The 19984-nt window shown below is 33.6% G+C and overlaps 1 protein-coding gene across 6 annotated transcripts in view; it reads right to left on the minus strand.

The window, feature by feature from the left end:
- The window catches only part of USP15 (ubiquitin specific peptidase 15), a 131121-nt gene that overhangs the window by 53071 nt on the left and 58066 nt on the right, over window positions 1–19984 (minus strand). For 4 of the 6 annotated variants that reach the window (XR_004351700.1, XM_032645044.1, XM_032645046.1 and 1 more), the window contains 2 exons: window positions 19334–19395; window positions 4831–4917 (listed from right to left, as the gene is read on the minus strand). Coding sequence is in view for 5 of the 6 variants with exons in the window: in XM_032645044.1 (XP_032500935.1) it covers window positions 4831–4917; window positions 19334–19395 (149 nt within the window). In the remaining variant the exon portion in view is untranslated. Of the gene's footprint in view, window positions 1–4830; window positions 4918–15874; window positions 16246–19333; window positions 19396–19984 lie in introns of those variants that run through there. The other 2 variants (XM_032645049.1, XM_032645045.1) reach the window with 2 other exon arrangements.

A 19984-nucleotide genomic window follows, 5' to 3' on the forward strand; every position in this document is an offset into this window, starting at 1 on the left:
AGAGTTTTATAGTGTCTGAGCTTACATTTAGGTCTTTAATCCATTTTGAGTTTATTTTTGTGTATGGTATTAGGGAGGTTCTAATTTCATTCTTTTACACGTAGCTGTCCAGTTTTCCCAGCACCACTTATTGAAGAGGTTGTCTTTTCTCCATTGTATATTCTTGCCTCCTTTATCAAAGATAAGGTGACCATATGTGCATGGGTTTATCTCTGGGCTTTCTATCCTGTTCCACTGATCAATATTTCTGTTTCTGTGCCAGTACCATATTGTCTTGATTACTGTAGCTTTGTAGTATAGTCTGAAGTCAGGGAGTCTGATTCCTCCAGCTCTGTTTTTTTTCCCTCAGGATTGCTTTGGCTATTCGAGGTCTTTTGTGTCTCCATACAAATTTTAAGATATTTTGTTCTAGTTCTGTAAAAAATGCCATTGGTAGTTTGATAGGGATTGCAATGAATCTGTAGATTGCTGTGGGTAGTATAGTGATTTTCACAACATTGACTCTTCTAAGCCAAGAACATGGTATATCTCTCCATATGTTTGTGTCATCTTTGATTTCTTTCAGCAGTGTCTTATAGCTTTCTGAGTACAGGTCTTTTACCTCCATAGGTAGGTTTATTCCTAGGTATTTTATTCTTTTTGTTGCAATCGTGAATGGGAGTGTTTCCTTAATTTTTCTTTCTGATCTTTCGTTGTTAGCGTATAGGAATGCAAGATTTCTGTGCATTAATTCTGTATCCTGCAACTTCACCAAATTCACTGATTAACTCTAGTAGTTTTCTACAGTAGTTTTCTAGTTTTCTGGTGGCATCTTTAGGATTCTCTATGTATAGTATCATGTCATCTGCAAACAGTGACAGTTTTACCTCTTCTTTTCCAATATGGATTCCTTTTATTTCTTTTTCTTCTCTGATTGCCATGGCTAGGACTTTCAAAACTATGTTGAATAACAGTGGCGAGAGTGGACATCCTTGTCTTCTTCCTGACCTTAGAGGAAATGCTTTTAGTTTTTCACCATTGAGAATGATGTTGGCTGTGGGTTTGTCATATATAGCCTTTATTTTGTTGAGGCAGGTTCCCTCTATGCCCACTTTCTGGAGAGTTTTTATCATAAATGGGTGTTGAATTTTGTCAAAAGCTTTTTCTGCATCTATTGACATGAACATATGGTTTTTATTCTTCAATTTGTTAATATGGTGTATCACATTGATTGATTTGTGTATATTGAAGAATCCTTGCATCCTTGGGATAAATCCCACTTGATCTTGGTGTATACTTTTAATGTGTTTTTGGATTCTGTTTGCTAGTATTTTATTGAGGATTTTTGCATCTATATTCATCAGTAATATTGGTCTGTAATTTTCTTTTTTTGTAGCATCTCTGTCTGGTTTTAGTATCAGGGTGATGGTGGCTGAAACTGACTTTTCAATTAGCATTTACATTTAACATTATAAACACTATAAATTTATAATTTAATCCTCATAACTGTAATTATGCTCACTTTGCAGTTAATGAAATGATACTTTCAGCAACTAACTTGTCAAAAGCCAGATGGCTAGTCTCTGGCAGTCTCCAAAATCCAGTTCCTTTTCATCGCTTAATCTCTTACAGGGAGTCATTTCCATTTCAAATAAAAGAGCTTTAAATGAATTAACAGAAAAATAGAATGTGCCCCGATGTGGAATGCCAAGAGTTGAGACAATAAATACATTAAAGAGGTTTTTTCAGAGGAAGTATTATAGTAAAGCCAATGCAGCAAGACAGAAGAAAAATGCGGGGAGTGAAAAGATTTTGGTACATATTAAAAATGTACTTAAATTATAATTGAGGCAAGAATTAATATTGTACGGATTAACAAGTAAAACTACTACACAGGGTGAATGAACAATATTCTGGCATCTGATTCTTCATAATATTAGTCTTTAATAAAAACTTAAACTTTATTAAACTTCAGTGAAATAATTCCAAGTACACTTTGTTATTACTTTTATAACAAATATTCTTATTTCTGGAAATGAAAACTTTATATCTTAATAACGTATCAGTTTAAGTCTTGAATTTGTAAATAAATGCCATATAAACGTTGTGTCACAACTACTGATTTTAATATGCAGTTTACACTTGGAGTATTATCTCCACATATATGAAGTTTCATAAACGTATTTAATCTTAAAAGGTCATTACCCATTTTACATACTTTTAAAGAAACTATGCTATTTCCATCTGAAGTCTTAAGCAGCTACTTATTTCCAGAAGTCGAAAAGAAAGTCAAGAAATAAATTTTATGTGAAATAATTGTTATGATAACATTAATTCAAGTTTTTTAAAGTAAAAAAGAACTCTTCATTTTGTAAATGTTTAAATTTTGTTCCTTACTAAGAAAGGTTAAGTTTTACTTTTAAGTAAGGTGGTACCAGTAGCTGTTTGCTATTAAAATTTCCTAATATGAAAGGACTATTTTAGTGTCTAAAATAGACAAATATAAATAGCTAACAATATAACCTAGTCATAGGAGTAGAATCATTAATTAATCATGTTCTAAACTTTTAAGACAACACTCCAATTCCTCTCTTAATATTTTCTGCAGTCAGAGGTTTTGAGATCAGATTGTACTGTCATATTTTTACTGTGAGAGGGAAATAAGACAAAAACAGAAGCACCAGATCACATATACTAATATGGCAACTCTGGTCAAAATACAGCCTATGGTCAATACAGTCTATATACAATGCTAAAAAATCCCTCCAAAGAATAACTAACTATAAATACATGTTATACCTGGAACCAAATTCTTTTATAGTAAATGTGGGAGCCATCTGCAATTAGTAGAAACACAGATAATATTTTATCTCATATGAGAAAATGACTTTTAATGAATTACATTAAAAGATACCATGTAAAATACAAACCAGATTATAGGAGGATATTTCCCTTTACTCTTTTGCCTGTGGATATACGTTTTTAAATAGAAGAGAACACACTACACTGCAATTTTGGATATCCAGTGTCTTCAATATTTCACCATTATACTACAGTGCATGTATCTTGTTACTACTGAAGTAAGAAATTAGTGTTTTAAATCTTCTTGATATATATAGCAAACTCTTTTCTACGTAAGTTGGACTAATACTCCAACCACTCAAACAGAATCCTTACAATAACAGATACCATCACTTAACTTTTCTCAATGAGACTGAGGTGGGGGAAAGTGGATGGAGTTGCTTATGTTTTTAATTTACATATCTCTAGTTAGTAGTGAACTTGAACATTTAAAATGTTTGTTTTAATTCTCTTATTTTCATTGCCCAGCTGCATCATTTACCTACTTTTCAAGTTGTCTTAAAAAATTTCTCACTGATTTTTATGAGCTTGATATACTAAGAATATCTGCCCTTCCTTTGTCATTTGTAGCAAGAATATTTTCCATTTATTTGCTGTTTAATATGCCTGACAATTAAAATTTTAATTTAATTTAAAGTTTTAAAGAGAAATAGCAATCCAATTTTTCCAATAGCATTTACTGGATAATCTGCCCATTCTCCATTAGTCTAGGATACTTTCTGATCACATTACATTCTTTTATATATAAAGGTCTGTTTCTGGGCTCTCTTTTCTATTCCACTGATCTGGAGGTATATTCTTGGGTCAGTACTATGCTGTTTGAATTATTGTATCTTTATAACAGGTTGTGATATTTAGTAGGATTAATCCTTTCTCATTGTTTTTCCTTTCCAAAGTTATTTTGGCTATTATATATTTATAATCCAAATGTATGTTAAAATTAGAATCATTTTGTCAAGCCCCACCTCTCCATATGAATTTTAAGGGAACATTAATTAAACCTATAAATTCAATTAATGGTGCTTTTTAAAAGATTATTTCACGAATAGCTTCAGTCCTTTTGAATTTACCCTTTGGAATAATCAGATGCCATTTATGAACTGGACAAGTAGTGTAAATATTTAACTACATAAATCCTGTAAACCTAATACATAAACTACAATGTATATCTCCAAGAAGTGAAAGGACAATAATCATCTCTGGATTAAAATTCTTGAATGGACTAATAATAAATAATTATTATTTATTTAATTTAATTAAATAAATTTAGTTAATTAATTTAAATATTTAAAAATAAATAAATAAAAAATAATTGAATGGACTAATTATAAATAGAGTTTTCTTTTTATCCTTTTATATAAAAAAACCATGCCAATTTTCAAGGTAATACATCCATGTCAGACGTTATAGTGAATCCCAAGTGACTTTGAATCCTTTTTCTTATAGCAATATGGCACACATTTTCATGTAATTTTTGTAAATCTTAAGATTCTGAATACTATTCCTGATGGAGCAAGGGAATTGTTTCTCCAAATTTTTTCAGAAAAAGTAATTGCCTTTTTGATAAACATAAAAATTTGTATGTTTTCCAGTTGAGAATCACTGATAAACACTTTTAAAAAACACTATGTGTTGTCTGTGATTACATGTCTAGTTCTAAAATGACATCTGAAATTTATACTGTTCCTAAAAATTTGAATTCTAACAGACTTGTATATATATTTCAATAATTAGTATTTAGAATATGAAATTCTGAAAGTGCTTTATTTCTCTTTTAGTAAATTATTGTAGTATATATATTAAATCAAGAAGTTTATACCTCTGCTTGCTTTCTTGTGAAGTTACTCCTTGAAGAACTGACCAGTGATTTAAAAGAAAATCAATTTTAATGCATTAAGACTTTTATCCTAAATTTTAGATACAAGAGATTTTTTGCAACCACAATAGGGCGATCAATTAAACAAAGAGTTTTTAAGATTCAGTGCTTACTTTCTGTTGTTGATGTTGTTATAATTATTTGATAGAGATGAAGGAGAGATCTTTGGTAAAGTTGAAAAATTGGATGCACCTGGGGACCTTTAAAAATATGAAAATGTTAAATTAGATAAAAAATGCTGAATTTTGAAATTAATTATGAAATAAAGAAAAGAACTACAGATGACAATGTATGTAGTAAATGAATGCTGGAAAACAGATTTATGAGCAAAATCACCATATACCCTTTGGTTTTTAATTTCCAATGTATTTGTTCATATAAAAAGTAATAGTATATAAGGGAACTATTTTCAAAGGAAATTTATCAAATTAAATATAAAACTTGATATTATTCTTATAAATCTACTAATGCAATACACCCAGTTCTGAGTTCAGGTAACCATTATTAATATTTTACAATCAATAATTTCCTTAAATCAATGGAATTAAAATATTAATTTTTAAAGGAAGCATGTAAAAGAAATCCACTCTGTGTCTCAGTAGGTACTATGGCATTCCAATTATATACAACACAGACACAGATATCATAGATTTTACCAATTTTTAAAACTGTAAGGCAAGAGGGATGAAATAGCAAAGAGAATTCCAAACATAATCCTGAGAAGTAATTTTTGGCCAAGGTTACCCCTGCAAAAACTGAACAGATATAAATCTCACTATCTATTACACACCTCACTAATTCAGAATGTTTTTGGAGAAATCTAAATTACTAATGGCTTTTAATCAACAAATATGCTTTATAGGCATGATTTATAGTAAACAAATCCATTATATAGGAATGATTATTTTAAAGTAGTACTTAAAAGTCTCTAAAAGATTTAATTTCCCTTGTAATTTTGTATACAATTTTAATTTACTAGGCAACATCTAGGCCACGGGCTGTAAGAGGCTAATACTTTCAGTCCAGTATCTCAGTCATCATAAATTCTAAATTAGTGAGGCCCAAAGTGATTACTGTTTAAAAATTATTTTATTTCGTCTACTCAGGTGCTAATGAACAGCAAAATGGTCATTGGGCAGGAAAGTGTAACCTACAAAATTTGCTTTTAGGTAATTTGGATTTTGCTAAATTAAGTGGTGGGTAATAAAATTTCTTACATATAAAATTTTATTTAACTTTTGAAGTTTTATATATTATGAAATATTGGTAAAATTTTTTTCTTCATTTTAAAGGAGAGTTTTTTTGTTATTGTTGATGCAAGTTATATACAAGTAGATTACATTAAGTGGGACTTCTATTTAGCTGCCTTTCTGACAGAAGACCCTTACAAGATTTTATTTAACTGTACTACCCTCAAATCCAAAAATACAAGCAACCAAGTTTTAATATAAAACAATGTCAAAAACAAATTTAAAAGGTAATTTTAATATACTAATATTTTAAGGTACTAATTTTAAGATATTAATAGAATTAATATTAATATAGAAGTATTCTGGCATTTTCTGCCTTCACATTAAGAATGCTAACTTAGGAAAACAATCTAAAAACACCAAGACTGACTTATAATCAATGAAGGAGGTTAATTTTTCAAAATGTATCCATCTGACTACTATTTAATTCAATTCACTACAACTTTTCAGGTATACAGATAGAAACTGAAACATTCCCTTGAATTTTACTTATAGTAAAAATTATGAAAATAAAGATTATTTTATTTATAATATGTATTATATTTATTACATATTATATACGGCTGAGGCATATATATATATTTTTTCCCTTTTTCTGCCCATCTGTGGCCTTTTTACTATTCATTAGCAACTCTATCCCAGAACAATATTAGAATTTTCTATGAAATTCATTAAAAACACTCAAACATTTATTAAATGATTACATTATGCCTTGCCCTTGTTAAGTACTAGGAGTACAAAGAGAGAGAGAGTTCCTGATCTAAAATAGCTCATACTCTAATAGGGGAAAATGATACAAGCAAAATAACTATAAAACAGTATAAGTCCTAAAACAAATTTTAAAATTATAACAAAAAGGGCTTCCCTGGTGGCGCAGTGCTTGAGAGTCCACCTGCCTAATGCAGGGGACACGGGTTCGTGCCCCGGTCTGGGAAGATCCCACATGCCGTGGAGCGGCTAGGCCCATGAGCCATGGCCGCTGAGCCTGCGCGTCCGGAGCCTGTGCTCCGCAACGGGAGAGGCCACAACAGTGAGAGGCCTGCGTACCGCACAAAAAAAAAAAAAAAAAAAATCAAATTTTGTGGGTACTAACATGAAGTGATTTTAAAACGATGTGCACAGTTGGAGGGGTAGTTGGAAACTGGAAAGTGAGAGTACTCCAGGTGGAAAGAATAGCATGTGAAAATGTGTGGGACTACAGAAAGCATGATGTGTTTAGGGAATTACCAATGAATTGGCTGAAAGACTAGGGTGTAGTGATAGGCAGAGGTTATTAAGGTAAGTATCATAATGAAGAACCTTTTTATGTTCTCTGAAGGAATGTGGATTTTATCCAATTGTGCTGTGGCATGTTGAAAGATTTTAAGAGTATCAACATAATCAGATTTGTATTCTAAAAAGGTAACTCTTGAGGAAGAGAAAGAGACTGAAGATTGGAAGAGCATTTAGGAGACTATAAAAACAACAAAGGTGAGAAGTAATAAAGGCTGGGACTAGGACAGTGGAGTGGGCAAGGGCAACATGTCTTGGAGGCTTAGGAAGCAGTTCTCAAAGTACAGTCCATGGACACTGAGGGGGAAACAAGATCCTTTCAGGGTAGCTGTCTATGATCAAAACTATTTTCATAAAAACACAGACGTGTTATTTATTATCTGACCTCCTTCACTATAAAAAAACAATGGGGCTTCCCTGGTGGCGCAGTGGTTGAGAGTCCGCCTGCCGATGCAGGGGACGCGGGTTCGTGCCCCGGTCTGGGAGGATCCCACATGCCGCGGAGCGGCTGGGCCCGTGGGCCATGGCCGCTGAGCCTGCGCGTCCGGAGCCTGTCCTCCGCAACGGGAGAGGCCACAACAGTGAGAGGCCCGCGTAACGCATAAAAAAAAAAAAAAAAAAAAAAAAAAAAAAAAAAAAAAAAAAACAATGGCAGGTAAAACTGCATAGTGCCGAGGAGGTAGCCGTGAAAAACTGTGGTATCATAGATTCAAAATAAGAGAATTTCTTTAGGAGATAGTTATCAAAAAGAAGTATTAAAGAGAGGTCAAATAAACTAGGTTTAAAAAAAGTTAAATAAGGACTTCGTTAAATTCTGAATATTTGGTAAGGAATGGTAAGCACTGCCTTTTTAAAGAAGTTGGCTATTAGAAGAAAAACTAAGTGGTATTCAGAGGAAGCTGATGGTCTTGTTTTAAAAGATGGGAGAGATCTGTTTATATCTATAGGTTAGCAAGGAAGATGATACTGGAAAAGAAACAAAAGCACGAACTAATGTTAACTGAGTGTCTACTATACATGTGGCAGTATGCTAGGCATTTATATGTATAGGAGAGAGGAGATAACGAAGGAAAAACGAGGTCTAGGAAACATTGAGATAAATACTATTGGTAGAGAGATTGTTCTTAAAGAGCATGGAGATCAGAGAGAGCAGGATGGATGTGGTGATCCACAGCTAAATAAAAGTATGATAACACTTTTTACCTCCTGTTACAGACATTATGGTTAATAGTTAGATCACTTATCTATTGTGAGTCCAACTTCTGACCGAGATTACACATAGCCCAACCTAGCTAACATTTGTGGAGTTAGTGCAGGGGTTGACTAGTCAATCTGTGGATTATAACCTGAGTTCTTTAACTCTCTTTCTTTGATATAACTTGGAAATTACACTGTTTATTAGCAACTTCGCACTAGTAGCTTTCTGAAGAGACGAGTGAAGAAAATGCTTAGAATATTATACATAAACTAGATATTAAGCCATTTATCTAGTGTTAAATTAATTTTGGCTAGTTTGGGCTAAGTGTAACATAAGGCAGTGAATCGTCTCTTAACAAGACAGAAGGTAAAACGTGAGTTTAGCTGAAATGATTTCATGAAGAGAGAAAATTAAACTTCATCCCTGACAACTGAATGCAGTATTTTAATTTCCCTATTCCCAATGTTTCAACTAAAAGCCTGCAATTCAAGGCTAAGCTGAACTTCTTACTTGAACAGGAAAATACAGCTTATTCTTTGTAAGTTACCTACATAGTCAACATACATGGAAATCTAATACCATACTGAGCAATCAAAATATAGAGAAATTAAGTCTGAAGGCTGACATAGCAAAAATAGTTATTTAAAACTTTTTATAGTTATTTTCAAACCTGATATAAAACAACCCGAATTTGTAAATTTTGACATTATAAAACAAAAACTATCTTATTAAGAAAAACAAGACCAACCTTAAACTTTCCCCATTTCTAACAATCATCCTAGGGTAAGTTCTTAGAGAAAAAGAGAAATTTAAATCTCTTGAAAAATTAAGCACTTTTACTCTTGTGAGATACAGATTAGTTCAGTTCAACAAGCATTTGCTACGTCTCCTCTGTGTCAGGCAGGGTGTTAAATACTTAAACAAAAGACAATTTAAGGAAATTTATATATAAAGTGTTTCTCATAACCTGATTTTTGTTCCTCGTTTTGACTGCTCTATATGGTATTTGACAAAACATTCCACTTAAAAAAAATAAAATTACAGTTACTCTTCTTTAGCCATTATCAATCTCAACACCAAAACTGCAACCCATTTTTATTTTTGCTGTTATTACAGATATCTCCAAACATACACAAGTCCTCATGTACCCAATATCAGTCATTCAGCTTCAAAAATTATTAACATTCTACCACTCTTGGTTTATTTATAATCTCCTTGGCCTCCACATTCCTTCATGTTTTTGCTGGACAATTTTAAAGCAAATCCCAGACATTTATAATTTCACCTGTAAACACTACAGTATGCATCCCCAGCAGGTAAGAAATCTTTTTTGATACTACTGTCCGTCCCAATCTAATAGTCAGTTCATGTTCACATTTTTTCCCCAGTTGTCTCAAAAACTGGGTAGTTTGAATCAGGATCCAAAATAAGTTCATACATATGCAAATTAATTTTAGTAACTTCAAAAGCCCTTACTGCTCCCTACCAGCTAAGTTCTCCGGTTTCATCTTACTATGACAATTGTTTATTTTCCATTTGTCCTGACTTTTGTATCTATTCATATAGTTAACTTTTTTTTTTTTTTAAACATCTTTATATATAGTTAACTTTGACTTACATGTGTTACTATAAATTGCCCAAATCTTTTTTAGAACCAGGGGAGAAAGGAAGAAATAAAATAACCAATAATTATTTGTGAGTACCTCTGAATCAAGCATCTATATGAGAACTGAATACTTAAGTTACATTCATTTATGCATGAAATATACTATGTAAATGTCTTAATTTCAATTAAATTTGGATATGGCTTTTAAATATTGAAGCTAACACTAACTAAGAAGCTTGACTGTGACCATGCTATCTTTGGTAAAACTTGGAGACACAGTACTAGGTTATACATTATCTTACCACAACAGAGAGTAGGTAACAGTGTTTACATGAAGGAAAGATTTATTTAATCAATGTGCATTTTCAGCATTTCAAAGGAAAATCTGCATACACACTCAAGATCTTAATGAATATTAAATTGAGGAACCTCAAAGTACAGAGTTATGTGAAGTGTGTGTTTATGTACAAGCACAAGCTTTTCCAAAAAAGATTTGGAGTTTGGACCACCAAAATAAAATAACCAGAAAAAACCAGTTTATCGGTAAATAACAGTACACAAGAACTTTATTCTACCATTATGCTGCCTTCATCGTTAGGTGACAAACACCCAGGAAAGGATGTGTATATTTAAATAACAAACAGATCTACATACAGTTTCCTTTTCTCTCCAGGAATCCTGCCTTTCGAACCAACTACACCTTAGTTATCTTTCTTCTTTCAGTACATTACATGATGAATGATCTATACCAGGTGTTCCACTTTCTGACTAGGTATTCATCCCCTCTTTTCCTACTATTTGTCATTCTCATCATGCTGACATCATTTGTCAAATACACCGAATCTCTTCTGTCTCCCCCCAATTTCTGCATCGTTTACCACTGCTTACCATTCCCTTTCTTCTAGAAGCTCTTTTTTCCTTTGGCCTCTATGACAAAACAGAATCCAAGTTTTCCTTAATCTACACGATTACCTATTTGATCTTTGTTTTATATCATTACTTAGGGATACCCTTTAAGGTTTAGTGTACAGTTCTTTACATTTTTAATTAGATAATTCACATATGCCTAATATTTCTCACTTCTAGGAATATAACTCCATACCTGCAGTTCTCATTACTCTCCAAGCTTTGGCTCCCTATATTTAACTTCATCCTAGGCAGTTCTGTTTTGGCTGTTCCATTACCTCAAACTTTATAGAGTCTTAGAAAAAAGTCATTCTATGTCTTTTTCTTTAAAAAAAATTTTTTTTTGGAGTATAGTTGATTTACAATGTCGTGTTCTATGTCTTTTTCTTAATGAGACCAATAATAATAAGATAAAATGAGATGAAGCATGAAAGAAAATTTATAGACTCAAAATGTCTTTAAAAATGACAAGAAATTGCAGGTTTTAGAATGTTACCCTAGATTTATGGCTCACAGGTTGCATTTCAAATTGAAGACATGTTATTAACTTAAAATATATGAATATGCATGAAGGACAAGAAATGAAAAACTGGCTCTTGAGCCATCCTCTCGACCGCTACATCCAAAATCACTCAATCCCCCATTTCCAGTATTTGAACAAGGTGAAAATTGGTAACAAATTTGTATACTTTCATAGAAACTTTAAGAATGCACTTTCTGTGAACTATAATAACCTCTGTTCTTTTAGTACCAAAATAAAACTGTCATAACCAAATCTAATCTTTTAAATAAGCAGAGACTATCATGCTTATAAATACTTAAAAAGTCTCTGTACAGTTTATTGTTAAAATGAAAACACTTTATCTGACAAGAGCTTCCTAATATGAATTTTCAATCTAATAGGTCTATCCACCATTTCTGAATCCATTTATACAGTTAACTGTGCAATTACTATATATGCAAATTGGGCTTAATAACTCTTTAAAAAATTCTAAAGTATATGCTAAGTTTTTCCACCTGTATTTAAACAGGTACAATAGCAAAACAGCTGGTGTAAAAAAAACAAAAACAATACTGTAGAGTCACCTAGATGTTTATTATTTATCCTAACTGAAAAATAGTATGCAATGGTTTTATTTATAAAGTGCTTCCTCTCTCCAAGAAGAGCACTCAGGGACAGAGTGCTGTAAAAATACTAATATGCCACTAGATTAAGTTTACACTTAGTGCTTCAATCACTAATTTGGAATTCTGTTAATCAGAACACCACAGACGGCAGGGGGACAACATATGAGTTAAGAACTGACTTAGTTTTCTATTTGATTTTTTTTTAGCCTCTCATGCCTTACCTTGTTGATTTTGGATTCTTCTCTGAATATTTTCTAGCCCATAAAAACTGCCTCTTCAGTTATCAATGACGCTTATCTTCCTCCACCAGATTTTTACTCACATGTCTCGTCAATATTTTTGAGCAATTAATGAAAACGTCTGAATTAAAACAACTTCTCTTGTTACCCTCACAGCCTGTGCTCCGGAGCCTGTGCTCCGCAACGGGAGAGGCCACAACAGTGAGAGGCCCACGTACCGCAAAAAAAAAAAAAAAAAAAGAAATGCACGTTCTGATTAACAGAATAGAAAAATAGAGTGGTTTAAGCTTTTCTGAGGTATCACTAGAAAATATCACGTTTTTGAGAGGTTTTAAGAAATCAGATGCTTAAGAACTAGATTAGAAATGCACGTTCTGAGAAAAACTAAGCATTTTAATATTTTTAAAATACAGCATGAATATAAAGATGAAAAATTCAAGTTATAAATTGATAACTAGCAGAAAAATCCAGATGGAAAACTTTTGAAAATTTTTTAGGTAGGTTCTTAGGTTTCTAATATAGATTTTGGGTTGTCTTAGGGTATATACATTTTTATAAATAGGACTACATGTTTTGTTTTGTTTTTGCGGTGTTGTGGAGCACAGGCTCCGGACGCGCAAGCTCAGCGGCCACGGCTCACGGGCCCAGCTGCTCCACGGCATGTGGGATCTTCCCAGACCGGGGCACGAACCCGTGTCCCCTGCATCGGCAGGCGGTCTCTCAACCACTGTGCCACCAGGGAAGCCGAATAGGACTACATGTTTTAAACAAAATTATATTTTACGCCTGACATTTTTTTAATATTTAGTATTTCTTCAGATGAGGCTATATGGTCTCCGTTCTGATAAAAATGGGCCTAGGGACTTCCCTGGTGGCGCAGTGGTTAAAAAATCCTCCTGCCGGGCTTCCCTGGTGGCGCAGTGGTTGAGAGTCCGCCTGCCGATGCAGGGGACACGGGTTAGTGCCCTGGTCCGGGAAGATCCCACATGCCGCGGAGCAACTAAGCCCGTGCACCACAGCTACTGAGCCTGAGCTCTAGAGCCTGCCAGGCACAGCTACTGAGCCCGTGTGCTGCAACTACTGAAGCCCGCATGCCTAGAGCCCATGCTCTGCAACAAGAAGCCTGCGCATTGCAGGGAAGACCCAACGCAGCCAAAAAAAAAATAAAACAACAAAAAAACGGGCCTAGTATGATTTTAGGGCCTTCAGAACAATTAATTTCTTTGTTTTCAGTGGTACAGAAAAGTCAGACACTTAGATACTAACATGCTTTCTCTTAGTGAACATATGCCTACTGTAGTGGTGGTTTTTTTTGTTTTTTTTTAACTGGTATTATTGTTTTTATTTATAAAGAATTATTTTTATTTGGCTGTTTGGAAAACCACTAACATTTTTCACTTTAGAAAACATTAAATAATAAACAAGATGTTATACAGTACTTTGGATAACTTCTTCCATCAGTGTAGTGCAATGCATCACTGGCACCTAAAAGTGAAACTTTCTATTATTTTCCCCTTTCATCTCCAGTTGTGCAGTTATATGACCAAAAAGAAAATGAATCATAAAATTCAGATTCCTGAGTCCCCTCATAAAGATTTATATTCTGCTGGTCTGGGGGAGGACTCTGGAAGCTGCTGCCTATGGGGGTTCACATAATACATATTAAGAAACGTTACCTACAGAATTTCTCAAAGTGTGATACTTAGACCAACAGTATTAGAATCACCTGTGAGCTTAGTAGCAATGCAAATTCATGAGCCCTACCCAGATCTACCGAAACAGAAATTCAGGGGATGGGGCTGAGGAAACAGTGTTTTAACAAACTGAACAGGTGATTCTTCCTTCTATCACCATATTATAGCTTTTAATGATTTTTCCTTGGCTTTTGACACTCTAGGTAGGAAACGGTTATGTGCTAAGCAGTATGAGCACTGGACATACCCCAGGTTAGTGATGTTTATTAGAACTAGCATCTTCATACCATGTTGAGGACGAGGGGTTGTCTCCTCAGATATGATGACAATTATAAGCATATAAAACAGGCTGTTCTGTATCTTAATAATAATAATAATAAACTTAATAATAAGTTTCTTTCTTGAGGAACTTAAAATTACATGCCTTCTGCTGGAGTTGAATTTGTCTAAGTTACATCTGCTTGTAATGTAACTTCAATGAACACACACAGAATTCTTTTCTTTTAAAGTTGCCATTTACCCCAAAAAAAGAATCTGCATCCTTACTTCAATTATATACATATAAATAAATGCTAATTCCTCACTTTATCTATAATATTTTCCTCCACTACAGGTGTTTTCTCAATGTTCTTGAATATTATAATTTTACACAGTATGTTCTAAGTTTACCTAAATGGTACTGAGTGAAATCTCATTTCGTTTTTATTTTTTCTCTCAACTCTATGTTTTAAAGTTTATCCAGTTTCAAAGATCTTACCACTGTTACTACTATCTGCTGCACTGGCATTCCACAGTATATCACCATCATTTTTCTTATTCACTCTACCAGAGATAAATACTTAGCTAGGCTGTCTTCAAATCCCCACTACCACAAACAACGCAGCTACAAAGATTGTGTATTCAGGGACCTGTGTGAAAAATTCCACTGAGTGATGGGTCAGAGGGATTAAGCATTCCTGATTTAATTAAACACTGATATATAGCAGGGTAGTAGTTTGTACTCCCACCATCAGTACATAAGACCTCTCCTACAACCCTCCAAACACTTATTAGCATCCTTTTAAGTTTTTGTCATTCTGATGGCTATTAGATTGTATCTCATGCTTTAATTTTTCTGATTACTAGTGAGTTTGTGTATCTCCTCAGCTACCTGTCAGCACTTGGGCTTCCCCTTCTTTAAACTACTTATATCTTTTATTTTTTAAAAGCTTGTTTGCTTTGTTTCTGTTAATTCACAGCAGTTCTTTGTACACTGTGGGTATTCTCTTGTAGGTTTTAGATTTTCTAAAACCGACATTTGACTTTTAACTTTGTATATGGTTCCTTTAACAGAAATACTTAATTTAATGCAGTCAAACATTAATTTTCGCAGTATGTTCTGTGATTCCCTAAGTCACAGATATTTTCCAAAATATCTTATTAGCTTTAAAGCTTTACATTTCTTATTTGAGTCTTTAGTCCTTCTGGAGTCTTTGTATGTAATGTGTAAGGCAGTGATTCTGCTTTCTTTTCTCCAAATAGTACTCCTAATAAAATCTAAGCACCTATCTGCTTTAAGCAACCTGTTTTTCACTGCTGAGCAGTGCCACTTACCATACATACAGAAGTTTTTCTTAGCTCACTAGTTTATTCCAGTCTATTTGCCTTTCTTTTGCTAGTGTCATAGTGTTTTTATTACCATAGCTTTGCAGTAATCCTTACTATCTAGTAGGTAAACACTTCCCTTCCTCCTTTGTCAAAACTGACTTAGCTAATCCTGGATCTTTATTGGAATATGTTAATTTTAGAATGAGTTTCTGAAGTTTCTCACACACACAAACAGAGGGGAAAAAAAGGTCAGGATAGAATTTTCTTTCTGTGTTTTAAAATTTATTTTATTTATTTCTTTTTGGCTGCTATGGGTCTTCGTTGCTGCATGCACGCTTTCTGTAGTTGTGGCGAGCGAGGGCTACTCTTCGTTGCGGTGCGCAAGCTTCTCACTGCAGTGGCTTCTCTTGTTGCGGAGCACAGGCTCTAGGCGTGAGGGCTTCAGTAGTTGTGGCACATGGGCTCAGTAGCTGTGGCTCACAGGCTCTAGAGCGCAGATTCAGTAGTTGTGGTGCACAGGCTTAGCTGCTCCGCGGCATGTGGAATCTTCCTGGATGAGGGCTCGAACCTGTCCTCTGCCTTGGCAGGCAGATTCTTAACCACTCCACCACTAGGGAAGCCCCAGTATAGAATTCTGAATAGGAGGCACTGACATGATAAATTTAGAGAAACAGGCTAGGTTAAGCCATATAGTACACAATAATCTTTTGTCTTTAATTAAGTTAGAATTTTTTTCCTTGAAGGTTTTATGCATTCTTAATTAAGTTATTTTTTGTTATGCTATTTTCTAAGTGGGTTACTAATGTTATATAGCAGGGTCAGGAATCTATGGCTCACAAGACAAATCCATATTTTTTTAAATAAAGTTTTACTGGAACGCAGCCACACGCATTTGTTTACACAATGCCTACTGCTATATCAGTAGTTATAGGTGAGTCAGAGACCCTATGGCCCATAAAGCTAAAAATACTTATCTGGTTCTTCATAAAAAAGAATGCTGACCTATGGGTATGGAAAACACCTATTAATTTTTACAAATTAATCTTGTATTAGATAATGTTGCTGAATTCTCTTAGTACTAGTAGTCTGCTGATTGTTTTTGGATTTTATGTAGATTGCATCATATGTAAATAGTGAATTTTATTTCTTTGTAAAATTCTAATCTTATTTGGTTTGTGTTCAAAATTTCTCAATTAAATGTTTGCTACAGATTTTGGGTTTATAGGCTTTAACAAGTTAGGAGAATTCCCTTTTATTCTTAGTTTTTTGAGAGTCTTTTCATACACTAGATACTGATTAAAATTTTTTTTTGTATTCTAATGAACTATCACTTGGCAATTTAGTTTATTAGCTAGGTCAGCAATTACTAAATTATTTATTTATTTATTTATTTAAGAATCATTATTTTAAGGTTTCAAAACACAAATTCACAACCTCTTATCAGAAAATCTGAAATTCCAAAGTTTCTGAAAACTTAAAAAATTTTTCATAATTCACTTCAGGGCAATCTAACCTGAACTGAAATGATGCTATTTACACTCCTTCTTTATCTTACTTAGTGTGGATACTTACTGAATATTAATGTGCTTAACTATAAGAGTCCCCCTGGACTCTACAAAAATAGTAAAATAATAGGTGGCACACGTACCATATTACTTCTCAGAGGTTTAGAAAGTTCAAATATTGAAATACAACTAGCCCTAAGTGTTTCTGATAATCCTAATACCCTTAAAAATATTTCCTCCCATTCGGCATGTTGCCTTTTCACTCTGTTGATTGCTTCCTTTACTGTGCGGAAACTTTTTAGTCTGATGTAGTCCCTTTTGTCTATAATTGCTTTTGTTGCTTGTGCTTTTGGTGTCATATTCATGAAATCACTGCCTAGACCAATGTCATGAAGCTTTTCCCCTAAGATTTCTTCTAGATGTACAGATTCAGGTTTTTCTTTTTCTTTATTGGAGTATAATTGCTTTACAGTGGTGTGTTAGTTTCTGCTTAATAACAGGGTGAATCAGTTATACGTATACATATGTCCACATTATTTCTTCCCTCTTGCATCTCCCTCGCTCCCACCCTCCCTATCCCACCCCCCACCATCCCACCCCTCTAGGTGGTCACAAAGCACCGAGTTGATCTCCCTGTGCTATGCGGCTGCTTCCCACTAGCTGTTTTACATTTGGTAGTGTATATATGTCCATGCTACTCTCTCACTTCGTCCCAGCTTACCCTTCCCCCTCCCCGTATCAGGTCTTATTTTTAAATCTTTAAACCACATATCTGGTAAGGGGTTAATATCCAAATATATAAGAAACTCATTACAATTCAACAGCAAAACCCCCAAATAACCAGATTAAAAAATGGGCCTGAGACTTCTTTGAATAGACACTTCTCTAAAGAAGGCATACAGACAGGTAATAGGTATATTAAAAAGATGTTCAACATCAGAAATCATTGGGGAAATGCAAATCAAACCACAATGAGATACCACCTCACACCTGTTAGGATGTCTATCATCAAAAGAACAAAAGATAATAAGTACTGGCAAGAATGTGGGGAAATTGGAACCCTTGCATACTGTCAGTGGAAATGTAAGATGGTGCAGCTGCTATGAAAAACAGTATGGAAATTCCTCAAAAAATTAGAAATAGAACTAGCATATGATTCAGAAATCTCATTTCTGGGTATATATCCCAAAGGAAATGAAATCAGTATCTTGAAGAGATATCTGCACTCTCAAGTTCACTGCAGTATAATTTACAATAGCCCAGATAATGAAAACAACCTAAATGTCTATTGACAGATAAATGGATAAAGAAAATATGGTATATACATACAATGGAATTTTATTCAGCCTTAAAAAAGCATGGAAATCATGCCACATGTGATAACACTGATGAACCTAAGGGACAGTATGCTTGGTAAAGTAAGCCAATCACAGACAAATACCGTATGATCCCACTTATATGAGGCTATGTAAACTGGTCAAACTCATAGAAACAGAGAGTAGAATGGTGGTTCCCAGTGGCTGGGGGAAGGGAGAAGTGAGGAATTACTCTTCAACAGGAATAAAGTTTGTTATACAAGATGAATAAATTCTAGAGATTTGCTGTACAACAATGTGCCTACAGTTAACAATACTGTAAGTGCACACACTTAAAACTTTGTTAACAGGGCAGATATCAAGTTATGTTTTCTTACCACAATTAAAAAAAAGTTAAAAAGGTTTCTAATCACTCATTTACCATCAAAAGCAATTCTTATACTCCTTTATCTCTACTTGTGCTGTTATATTCTAAAACACGTATCTAAATAAATAAAATATTGCTTTCACGATTAGATTTTAAATATGTTGTTTTCACATCAGATTCATTTTCATAAAGAGCATTCTTTTAACAGACACTTTTAAAAATACCACAAAATGCTTGAAAAATATTAAATAAAATGTTTAATAGTGATTTGATTGTATTAAGACAATGCACCATTACATTTATAACGTATTTATACTGTACCTTATTCTAAAAGAGATTAGAATTGGAAGGCTTTTTAAATTACAGCATATTCATTTAAGTGCAAACTTAGATAACTTCTATACGAGAATAAAATATTAAAATATAAAGAAGTTATATATATTTACAATTGCAATATACAATTAGGTTCTTCTATCATTCTGGATTTTATTATCTGAAATCAAAGCTTCAACATCATGCACTGAGCCATAAAAACTGGGAGCACTTACTTAGGAGTAGAAGGACCCCTTGGCCATGTTCCGTCTTCATTCTTCTGTTCTATCACTAACACCTGCAAATAAGACACAATAAAAGAGTGTTTTTCCTTAACCCTGAAGTTAAAATAGTTTTAGAAGATTAGCTGTATATGCTAAGAAACTAAAGTAACTCTGCGATGACTTAAAGGACACAGTAGACAAGGTGAAGAGGTATTTGCATTTTGATTCCAAAGCTGGCCAAGGGAGATAAAGAGACCTTAAATATAAGAAGTCAGCAATGACGGTCAGAAAGAAAGAAGGTAAAACACTACAAGGAAAATCATTGGTTCTATGACTTTAAGTATAAAAAACTAGATGCAATATAAGTTTCTTGAGTTTAGGGCACACTTTCTTTTTCTTTTCTTTTTGTAGCTTGTAAAAGTACTGTGCAAAAAACAGATGCTGAATAAATGGTTATAGTTGTTGTTAAACATACTGATGTATGATCTCAGTCAGCTATTATTATGCAAATACTGAGGAACAGTGGCAAAGATAATCCCAAATTACAGAGTATACATAATTACACATAATTTGTTTGGGGCTTTGAAATTTGTCTTTATTTACATTATAAAATTATAAAATCTTTTAATATAGAAACAATAGAGCCATGTGTGTGAGAATCAG

This window comes from Phocoena sinus, chromosome 10 (genome assembly GCF_008692025.1).
Source record: "Phocoena sinus isolate mPhoSin1 chromosome 10, mPhoSin1.pri, whole genome shotgun sequence".
NCBI lineage: Eukaryota > Metazoa > Chordata > Mammalia > Artiodactyla > Phocoenidae > Phocoena > Phocoena sinus.